Source organism: Anarrhichthys ocellatus, unplaced genomic scaffold (assembly GCF_004355925.1).
Source record: "Anarrhichthys ocellatus isolate YVR2014 unplaced genomic scaffold, GSC_Weel_1.0 scaffold23, whole genome shotgun sequence".
NCBI classification, from domain to species: Eukaryota; Metazoa; Chordata; class Actinopteri; order Perciformes; family Anarhichadidae; genus Anarrhichthys; species Anarrhichthys ocellatus.
In genome coordinates, this window is record NW_022280053.1 from 1,268,239 (window position 1) to 1,279,141 (window position 10,903).

General features: G+C 43.4%; 1 protein-coding gene across 2 annotated transcripts in view; it reads left to right on the top strand.

Moving 5' to 3' along the window:
* Positions 1–10,903, top strand: part of erbin (erbb2 interacting protein) — a 42,681-nt gene that overhangs the window by 20,329 nt on the left and 11,449 nt on the right. For both annotated transcript variants that reach the window (XM_031860410.1, XM_031860411.1), the window contains exons 3-12: positions 1,397–1,591; positions 1,921–2,038; positions 3,491–3,569; positions 3,700–3,789; positions 4,787–4,843; positions 7,044–7,107; positions 7,384–7,458; positions 8,209–8,353; positions 8,828–8,900; positions 10,679–10,808. In XM_031860410.1, the coding sequence (XP_031716270.1) occupies positions 1,406–1,591; positions 1,921–2,038; positions 3,491–3,569; positions 3,700–3,789; positions 4,787–4,843; positions 7,044–7,107; positions 7,384–7,458; positions 8,209–8,353; positions 8,828–8,900; positions 10,679–10,808 (1,017 nt within the window). In that variant the 5' untranslated portion in view covers positions 1,397–1,405. The remainder of the gene's footprint in view (positions 1–1,396; positions 1,592–1,920; positions 2,039–3,490; positions 3,570–3,699; positions 3,790–4,786; positions 4,844–7,043; positions 7,108–7,383; positions 7,459–8,208; positions 8,354–8,827; positions 8,901–10,678; positions 10,809–10,903) is intronic.

Sequence of the window (10,903 nt, forward strand, 5' to 3'; positions counted from 1 at the left end):
TCTGTGAAAACCTCTCGCTATAAAAATCAAATGTGCATCCCTGTAGCGAGTTGAAAGGGCAACCCCCCCCTCCCCTCAACCCCTTAGGCTCCCTACACGATTGATAGCTGAAAGGATTTTCTGGCTTTTCTTATGTCTTTATTTTGCAGTAGACAGAGTTTTGGATGAAACAAGTGATGGACAGGGATTTCCGAAAAAGATGACTGATTCGCGGCGTACTTTATTTTGCATTTCTATCCTCTGCTTTAACCCAAATGAGGATGCAGCACACCCACGATAATGAGCAGCTTCTCGTTTCGTCTACCTGCAGAGATTTAATGAAATCAAGTTTTACCACAAGAAAAACAGAAATGAGAATCAGAAAAAACTTCCAACATGTCGGGCTTCTCTGGGGTGTTATTTCTTTATAGTGGAACCTTTTTGAAAAACAGGAAGTACATTTCGTATGAGTGTTATTCATTATTTTTCAACCAAATTGTGATGGGCACTTGTTCACTGAGTGGTGTCAGTGATCAGCTGTAATCTATATGCAAATTTGAGAACACATTGGAAGCACAATTCTTTGGAGAGAGTAATAAGATGGAGTGTGTTGAAAGGTCCTCCTACAGAAGTGCCTCTGTGCACTGAAGAGCTTTTACACATACTATTGGAAAGCCATGTTAAAGAGACATTCCAGTTTTTGTCAACCTGGGTGTTATTCACATACTTCTGTCCATTTATGAAGATTCACTCACCTCCTGCATTGCAGAGATTTGGGAGACGCAGACTTCAGCAAGAACGGAGTCGATCGGGGGAAGGAGCGCCTGCCTCCGACAGCTTTCTAGCAAACTTACATTTATTAAAAATCAACCCCTTAAACACACAAAGTAGCCCCCAGGAAGTCCCTGTACAGGAACTGTTGAAACGAACAGGACGGTGTTGTAGAGTAACGAGCCACTTCTCACAGTCTGTGTCACAAATCCCTCCAAGTATCTCTGCAATAGAGCGTGTATGTGAAATTGTATTATGAGTGATAGACAAAAACAGCAGACTATGAGTCAGGTTGACCAACACCGAAATTTCCTTTTTTAAAGAAGGACCTGAGGTTTTTGGGGATGTGTTCACACCAACCGTCTGGCTATTTGATCAGATCCCCTTTTCAAGTATTTGTGTCTGATTATTAAGAGAGATGACACATGCCAACCCGAACCCATCCTGGCCTTCTTGCTGTTGTTGACTCTGCAGTCGAATGTTCATGGTTCGGCTCAGCATGTGCGTTTATGTTTACACTGTACTTAAAATGTCACACACGTAGGCGAGACTCAAAGATGAAGTTTAAAAGCGGCCCTAGACGTATGCCTACCGCTCCTCCTCATCCTCTCCTCCCTTTACATGTCTCTCTGTTTGCCCTCTCTAGTGCCTGAGGATGTCCAAGCGGAGCTTGTTTGTTCGCCTGGTGCCATGCCGCTGCTTGCGGGGTGAGGAGGAGGCGGTGACATCGCTGGACTACTCCCACTGCAGCCTGGAGACGGTTCCTAAGGAGATCTTTAGCTTTGAGAAGACCCTGCAGGAACTCTTCCTCGATGCCAACCAGATCGAGGAGCTGCCTAAAGTAAGGCGCTCGCACCGATGTATAGAAACTTTGTGTCTCTCTGTGAACGCCGTCTACAACTGATAAAACCCTTTAACTCCACAGCATTACGCACGAGGACACCAAATGTTGACTTGCTGCGTGCCTAACTAGTTCATGTCTTGTGAAAAGCTTGCATTGTGGACACTTTACGTCATTCATATTCGTTTAGACAACTTTGAGTGACGCAGTTGAACTTTTAAGACAATTGGGACATTTACACATCTAATGTACTGTGTATTCTTGGTCAACCATGTGCTTTTGATTAAAATAACAAGACGTTATCTCTTCTCTCTCTCTCTCTCCACCAGCAACTGTTTAACTGCCAGTTACTCCACCGACTGAGCATTCCAGATAATGACGTGACGGTGTTGCCGGCAGCCATCGCAAACCTCATCAATCTCAGGGAGCTTGACGTCAGCAAAAACAGTAAGCAAAACCACCTCCCTGTATGCCTTTAGGTTGGAGGTATTTTATGATTGGCAGCGTTTAACGAGTCGCGTAAACCTGCAGCATCAGATCAGGTTTCTGAAACCTGAAAACTGACCACGGCCACGAGTTCAGCGACCTGTGAGGTTCAAATGTCTAACTGTCCTACAACCGACATCGATCAGTGAACAAGAGGAACCTGTTACATACACGATACCGAGAGATTCTGAGGTAAAATGCCACATCTTGTTTCAATAACCACGTCACCAGGCTACGTGGCTCTTACGGGATTGATAAAGGAAGTGGACGAGCCCAGAGCTGCAGTATACTCGACACTGTCGTCATAGCGCAAGTAGTATCAGAGACCAAACAGAGCTAGATGAAGCTCCTTAAGGCCGGCCCTCACACAAACGGAGGATATCTGCACCAGGTGCTCAACTCGAAGCATCTCGTCAGTGGTTTAACAGAGCGGGAAGTGACAACATTTGCAAAGTGTGACATTTACTACCTTTTGAAGATAAACTCTCACGCTGTTGAATACGAGGCAGCGCTTTGTTCTCGATGTCCTTTCAATTCTGCCTGTTTGATGAAAACTTTCCTCCGTCAATGTTACTTATTTAGAAGAAGAAAGGACCGCAGACTAAAGTGTCTGAAGGCTTGACATTACTCTGTTCTAATGCCTCAGCTCATCAGGCAACTGTGCTATTTAAGAAAGAACATGTCAGTAGTTTCCTGACATCTTGTTGCATATTCCTCACAAAGTATTTTGCTTCAAACATGTCAGTATTTTAACATTAGCATCACTGTCTGATGTTGTCGATGTTAAGCTCACTGCAGGCTACTGCTTGAGACGGTTGATCATCATCACTGCATAGCCTTGAAGATAACAAGAACAGAAAAGGACTAATGGAAATGAATGAGTGCGGAGACAGACTAGCTTAAACAAAGGCTGAAGGATGTGGTGGTGGTTTCATGAACCAGAGTGTGCTGTGTTGATGTTAAAAGTAGCTTAACCTTCTTCACAAAGCACTCTGTGCTAAGTGTTGTGGACACAAAACAAAGTGGGTTGAAATAATCCTTTAGACTGGGTCACGTCCCCTTTCGAGCAGTTCACACTCGGCGGATTGTTTCATGAGAACTTGCAGACTATCGCTTCGTCTTCCTGTCCTGCTCTTTCATTATGTCACCTCGAGCGCTCGTCTCTGTGGGTGTTTAGAGAGGAAAGGTGCAGCAGAGACACTCTTAATGTACTGTATCTTCAGTGCCCACAATTCAGACAGAGGCTTCCTGCTTGTGCTCGCGATCATCACCGTACTCACAATCCACCTGTGTTTGACATTCACAAAGCTTCCCCTGCTAGACATGAGAAATCCCTCATTTGTTTGGTGTCAGTGGTAATAAAATGTAGATGTTGAATCGTTGGTGAGCGGTTGTTTTGCTGTTTCTCTCCAGGTATCCAGGAGTTTCCGGAAAACATCAAGAATTGCAAAGTCCTAACTATCGTAGAAGCCAGTGTGAATCCCATATCCAAGTGAGTACTGCCCAGCCTGGAGTAACGGCCTTAATTAGCTCCATTTTGGCTCCATGTGGAGTATGTTCTGGCATCGCAGCAGCTTTGTGTGAGTGATGAGATTCCTGTTCCTGTGTGTGTTCTTTGTCAGGCTCCCAGATGGTTTCACCCAGCTCCTGAGTCTGACGCAGCTCTACCTGAACGATGCCTTTCTGGAGTTCTTACCAGCCAGTTTTGGCAGGTCAGTGTGTTCTCACGGATTGGATCCGGATCAACTCAAACACAACCTGTACACTGTGGTGTTAACTGTATGCTTTGTCTATCGAATGACATTGTGAAAACAGAATGAGACGATGTGAAGGGGATGCGCGTCGTGATGAACCTACAGACAATTGTTTAGCTATCCATTGTATAGCTCTCATAGCATCGCACAGGCAGCTGTTTTCATCAAAAAACACCACCTGCTCGGCACCAAACGACAGACAGACATGAATAGCGCGAGTCTTTGGCAGCTAAAGAGACAGATATTTCCCTCAGGAGTTGGTAGAGACCTAAATCTGAGCTAAAAGAGAAGGAGTATTGGACTTACAGTCATCCAGTGATCAGCAGAATCTCCACATTAATGATAATGTTGCTAAGTAACTGCTAGAGGTGTAAATAAACAACCAGCCTGTTCACCAACAACTTAAAAGGTGATGTCAGTGTTGTCTGCACAACTTGTTTCTGCCGCCCCAAACTGCCCAAGAAAACTCGTTTAACAGGCTTTTTGGCTGTGAAATAACACCTGGGATTTAAAAAAAAAGACACCTTTCTCTGTTGTATTCTCAAGTTGTTGTTGTTTTGATTACTTGATTTAGTATAAAGTGTCCAGATTCCGATTCTTAATGATGAGACTTATTCTTTTGTTTTATCTTAAGACATGATTGTTTGATCATACCAGGAGGATCAGTCATGCTCTAATTGTTTGTAGTTTACACAAACGTTAGTATTGAGCTTTCTGATGACACTAAACATGTGGTGTGAGTTGCTCAACATTTCCTCTCACTGATGCTGTTTTCCTTTTTAAAACCCACTTTTCCTCTTGAACGTACTTTTGCTTTCTGTACGATCAGCCTAGTTTGGTACTACGTAATTAAGGTAAATAAAGGTTACTACAGTATGAAGATGTTAGATAGTATAATATAAAAAAGTATTGTAGTACTTAACGATGATGTCATTGGCTCTCTACTTGGTTGCAGGTTGACTAAACTACAGATCTTGGAGCTGAGAGAGAACCAGTTAAAGATGTTGCCAAAGTAAGTCTTTTTTTACTTCACGTTTGCCAAACATCAAACATTTCATGTTCATTTTATTGAATAAATAGTGGAGCAGTGTCACTGCAAGAGTCATGTCTGTGTCATGACCTGTTTCAAGGTCTTTTTATTTATTTTTACCCTTACTTCCTCACTGTCTCGTTCCTCTCACAACCTCTGCAATGTGTCTGCCGTGTCCTCCGTTCTTAACCGAAGATTCGCCCCCCATACCTCCAACGGTAGCATTGAATTCCACGGTGTTACGTAAGAGCCCCCTTTGCTTGGCTGCTTGCTGTGGCAGGTTTTATAATCCTCCACTGAGACAGTGGTGAGGGTTATTTCACCGTTTGAGAAGGTTACCGTGCCGCTGGGAGACGAAATGTCCCACGGATATTCGAGAAAGCTCCAGGTGATTGTGATGGGAAGTTACGCTCTCTTTCTGTCTCCTCTCGTGCGTCACTCGCCGTATCATTTCATTTCATGCCCTTCCCAATTCCTTAGAAAAAAAAACCTGTATTTCCCTATTTTCCTTTTTACATCCTTCCTCCATCCGGCCGAGTTTCCTTTGTTATCTCACTCACTTTCCCTTTTCTTATTTGTCACTGACCAACTGACGGGCCAGCTGGTGCATAAAGTGCAGCGCTGCAGCCCGGAGCGGATCCTCTCTGCTCGCCGTGTTTACGTGACAGAGGCCAGACCTGTTAAAGGCTGGAGCCCTGACAAAGGAAAGAACTAATGATCGGGAACGTTGCCAGAGCAACACGCAAGCATTTCAGAGATGTAAACAAATGTGTGCGTGCACAAAGGCGGTGCAGTTGAAGTCTTTGCAGAGCTCTCGCATAGAATATGCAGCCTCTTTTCTCCCACCAAGCACATGCATTAACCAAATGATTTCCTGTATTCTAAAGAACGGTGCTGCGTTCCTCACAACTTGGGGCCATAAATGTGTTTTTTGTTTCTTTTATCACTCTCTAGATGAGCCAGCACAGCTCATTCTTACCCCTTTCAGCTCACATGGGGGGGGGGGGGGGGGTCCTCTGGTGTTCTTGCCAGCTTTTGATGTAAGAATGGGATAAAGCTGGCTAATGGCGAAGTACATAAACATGATTAATGCTTTCATATTGCACCAAGTATTAGAAAAATGACCAAGCTGCTTGAATCATCTTTTATAATTTGTGCCGTCTGTCTTACATTCGCGTTTTCTGAGGAGCACCTAGAAAGAAAACAGACTCCAGTCCGCTGTGGAGTTGGTGGGCCTCTGCTCTCTCCATCCCTGTGCCGCGTCTCACTTTAAGGAAACAGTTCATCCCTGTTGTGAAACGGATCATTGTGTCTGTTCCCAAACACAACTCTGTACATCTCCATTTCATCTCCAGTCACAGTCTCTTGCTTTGGTTTTTGCGATTCACTCTCAGGAAATATCAGATTTGAAACCGCTCTTTGCCGTCCTTATCTTGCCTCGGGTTGATATGTGTTTCGCAATTCTTCATCATGCCAGAATTATGCAATTGAAACTATTAACCCGAGTGTGTTTTTATGAATAGTTCATAGGAATTGGCTTCCATAAAGGACCATAAAACTGAACTGTGTGTTTATTTTGAGTCTCACTTTTTGAGGCTTAGTTGGTGTGATGTCAGTTTAAAATATATTTAGTATATTCTGTGGTTGCTACTATACGATGCTGCCGTTTAAAGGTTAAATGCCCTAAAAGGCGTCTTGTCAGTATTTTGTGGAATGGAGTGACACTTGCGCAGGATGCAAAATAAAACCTTTCTATAAGAATATTTCTCTCCTAATTTTCTGTCGCTGGCAATCAGCTAAATATAGTGAAGTGCATCAGCAGCAGAACAGTCCTGGTTTTTATCTGCGTGTTTACAGTGTAGCAGAGAATGTGAGACTGTGACCTGAATGTGGAGAGAAAGCTCTGCAGCGAGGCTTAGGGCTAGCATACGTCACATTTTCCATTATTTAAAGCATATTTCTGTCACGCCTGAGCGGTTAAAGGTATTTATTTTCTTGCGGCATTATTCAGTGAAAAGAGCAAAGGCAGAGCATGCACGCTGTCCAAAACATAACCTGGAAATTGACAGATTTTCTTTTGGCTTCCTTTGTTTATTTTAAAGGTACACATTGCTTATGATCCTGGCTGATTTTCCCGTTGAGTTTAAGATCTCTCTCCCCTGTCTGTCCCGTGTGTCTACAGAAGCATGCAGAAGCTCACGCAGCTGGAGAGGCTGGACCTGGGCAGTAATGAGTTCACTGAAGTGGTGAGTATCTGTCAGTCGGCCCAGGGCTCTGCACCTTTCTGGCGGTGACCTTTCCTTCCCCTTCATTTCTGAAATTGAAGCCCTGTTTTTGTATCACTGGAAGACAGCGTTCATTAATACATAACTACAGCTGAATGAATAACTGGCCGTGTGATTTATTTTGAGCTTGTTTACGAGTTAAGCTCTTCATCCTGTCACACACACACACACTCTCTTAAACACTCGTATACACACATCCATAACTTTTAACCTCCTTTGTCGTCTTTGCATCTGCAGCCTGAGGTGTTGGAGCAGCTGACTGGAATCAAGGAGCTGTGGATAGACGGGAACAGACTGACGTTCTTGCCTGGGGTATAATTTACAGGCAATCCGAGACATATTTTGAGAAGCTGCTGTGCCCCAGAACATCACCTAGAGATTATTCCCCTTGATTTTCAGTCTCTGCGTGTCTGCTTAAATCTGCATCAAAATAAACGGCAGTCAGTTTGCATCAGACTTTGAGCTCTTTGAAAATACAGCAGCGAAGGAGCCGCAGTTTAGAAAAGATTCTCTTGCCTGGTGAACACCAGACAGTTTCCACAGAAAACAATGCAGACTTGCTTTTGGGGGGTTTGCAGATAGTCACAATAGTAGTTACAGAAATCTGCAGCTGTGAAGTCATCCTCTCCCTTGAACACAACTCATTTATAACGATGTTGTGATAGTCGGAATGTGTTACATAAGAATGACCAGCTTGTTTGTAACTGGGTCATAATTAAAACAATATTTCGTCTGCATCGGCTGTAATCGCAGTCTGGCCTTTTTTATATGCAGTCAGTCAGGAATATAAACCAAAACTGAGTACAGCAACTGTTTTCCTTTCATACAAAATGTGTGTTTTTTTACTTTAAATTAAATGTAATAATTCAACTAGCCGTGAGATGATATCGGGTCTGGGATTCTCCTCGCCAAGTTACTTTGCCTCACTGCTGAGGATGTTTTGTGGATTGTTTTAATCCACTGTGTCTCTGTTCCACCAACACAACTGCCTAATCCCTGGATAATAAGATATCAGTGAAGAGTCTGTGTATTTATTGTGTCCCCTTTTTTTTATTTATCCAGATGCTGGGGATGCTCAAACAGCTGGTGTACCTGGATGTGTCCAAGAACAACTTGGAGATGGTAGACGAGCAAATCTGCGGCTGTGAGAATCTGCAGGATCTGCTGCTGTCCAACAACGCCCTCACACAGCTGCCAGGCTCCATCGGTAAAGATTACAGTGCACACGGATGTCACATTTGAGGAAATAAAAAGTCAATTATGCATTTCTCATTCCTGTATCCGTTTCTGTGTTCATTGACATTTGTATTATATTATAATATTTATTAAATGAACACAAACTAATGAAAGCAGCATTAGTTTTCGGTCTCTCCCATGTATATCCATATATAGATCTTTAAGGATACGATGTTGATATTTTTAATTACCTGCTAATCAGTAATGTTCACATGTGATTACCGTGCTAATTAGATCAGGGGATTCCAGATGCTAAATACCATGCAGTCTGGGTTGATTACTACTAAACTGATTATAGTATTGGTGACAGTATATGAATTAATCCAATTAATTGATGTAATGGATGCTTCTCTATGTGGTGCAGCAGCAAGTTGTGATCAATACCTGCCCTGAGCTGTTGTTTGCATCCCTCTCATCCTCTCTCTGTCTTTTCCTCTTACTATAGGCTCACTGAAGAAACTGACTGCACTGAAGGTGGATGAGAACCAGCTGATCTACTTGCCGGACTCGGTCGGAGGGTGAGTGTAACGGCAATGGCTTTAATATCGGCAGAATAAAACCCTCAGATCAGTGGATTATCGTGCTGTTTTCATTTGCCGTCCCCTGATCGCATAAAAAAGGTCTGTCTGGATGAATCAGATATTCCCATTAAACATAATGTGTGCTTATGCTTTATTTGTTTTGGTCTAATGCTGACGATGTTGAGTAACTCGATTACGGCCGTGATTATGAAGTATGAATGATAATAATTGAATGTCATGGTTTCTGAATCTGCCGTACTGATTCATGGCCTGAGGTTTGCTTCACTGTGGAGCGGTCGATTGTAATCTCAGCCAGATGACCCTTCCACTACACCGCTGATTAAATCAGGCATAGCCGCACTCGGGCTGGTGTTGTCTGCAGCAGACAGGTGAAGCCAGCAGTCAGCAGCTGCTGAACATCCTGACGCTGAATCCCAAAGATAGGGCTTCTTTAATCCGTCCACTCCTACATCCATTAGGGAGACAAATCTACATCGACTGTTACTCCTGCAGCTGTTCAGTGCCGTTCTTCATCTGCTGTTTCCAAGCGGAGAAACACTCTCAATGATCCCATATGTAGAATGCTTTTCCTTGTGTAGTTTAACACATATTATGGTTTATCATAATCCCATGCAAGGATTTTATTTTAAGCAAGCTGATTTCTTTTTTCCTTAACTGATTTTATTCAGTCCAGTGTTGTTTGTCCCCGCTTTATATTCAACAGAGAGGTGTCAGATCCTGTGTTTTGGAGTTTGAATGTTCGCAGTAGCTCTCCAGCGAGTCGGACTCGTCTTGCATTCATCTGAATCTCCAGAGTGCATTCAGCAGAAAGCCCCCAGCTGCTCGGCACTTCTGTGTCAGCATGGTCATTCAGTTTGAAATGTTGCTCATTTAGATCATGTCCCATGAAGCCTTTAAGGTGCATCGGTGTTGTAAATGTCTAAAAGTCTTTCACTTTAACCATAACATATTGTGACAGTAGATGGTGGGAATACGAGTTGATCTTAGTTCTTGTTTAAAGGCCATTCCTTGTCTTTGTATATTTGAGGGTTTGGGGATAAATAAATAAATACAATTGTCTTATTACAGAGCAATTAGGAAGCCTTTCACAGTGTCATGCTGCCCAGTAATGACTCCTGGTTTGACAGAATATTTAGTCCTTATTTTACCGTCAAATCTGTAGCAGAATTACAGGGACATTCCACCGATTTTTACCCATCAAATCCAGTTTACTTGTCATGACAAGTGTTACTCGGCGTGTGAAAAAGGTTCCATAATGTCTTGGAGGGCGAAGGTTTGTTAAAATATCTTTTTTTAACTCGGCATGGACGTGGAGCCTAGCAGAAAAGCTGTGTTACAAACTGGGCAAGTGGAGTTTGAAAGATGTGGGCGTTTACAAGACGGGGAGAGTTTAATAAATGAAGATGCTATTGAGTGGCGTTATGGATTAGTGGCACTTGACCCGTTACTTTGCACGGCAGCTGGATCCGAGAGATCACATAAACATCCATCTTCTCAGGCTTCAAGTGCTGCGTTTGTGTCCAAACCGTTCAGCCTCCTGCAAGGAGCAACTGGCCGCTAGAGCAGTGGTCTGTGTAACAAACCATCTGTCAGCTACTTGACCCATACAAGGAATTACAGGTTGGGATATCTTGGACTCAAATGCTGCGACTTTGATCTTTTTTTTTGACTCCCAACACTCTGGAAGTACACCACTATAATCACTGAAGTTCCACATGATTAAAGACCTCCTTTCTTCCTCCTCTCTGCATCAGACTGACATCTCTGGATGAGCTGGACTGCAGTTTTAATGAGATCGAAGCCTTGCCCTCTTCCATCGGCCAGTGTGTCAGCATCCGCACCTTTGCTGCAGATCACAACTTCCTCACCCTGCTTCCCCCCGAGGTGAGTGTGCACATAGAGTTGTTTGTGTGTTTGTGTGTGTGTGTGTGTGTGTGTGTGTGTGTGTGTGTGTGTGTGTGTGTGTGTGTGTGTGTGTG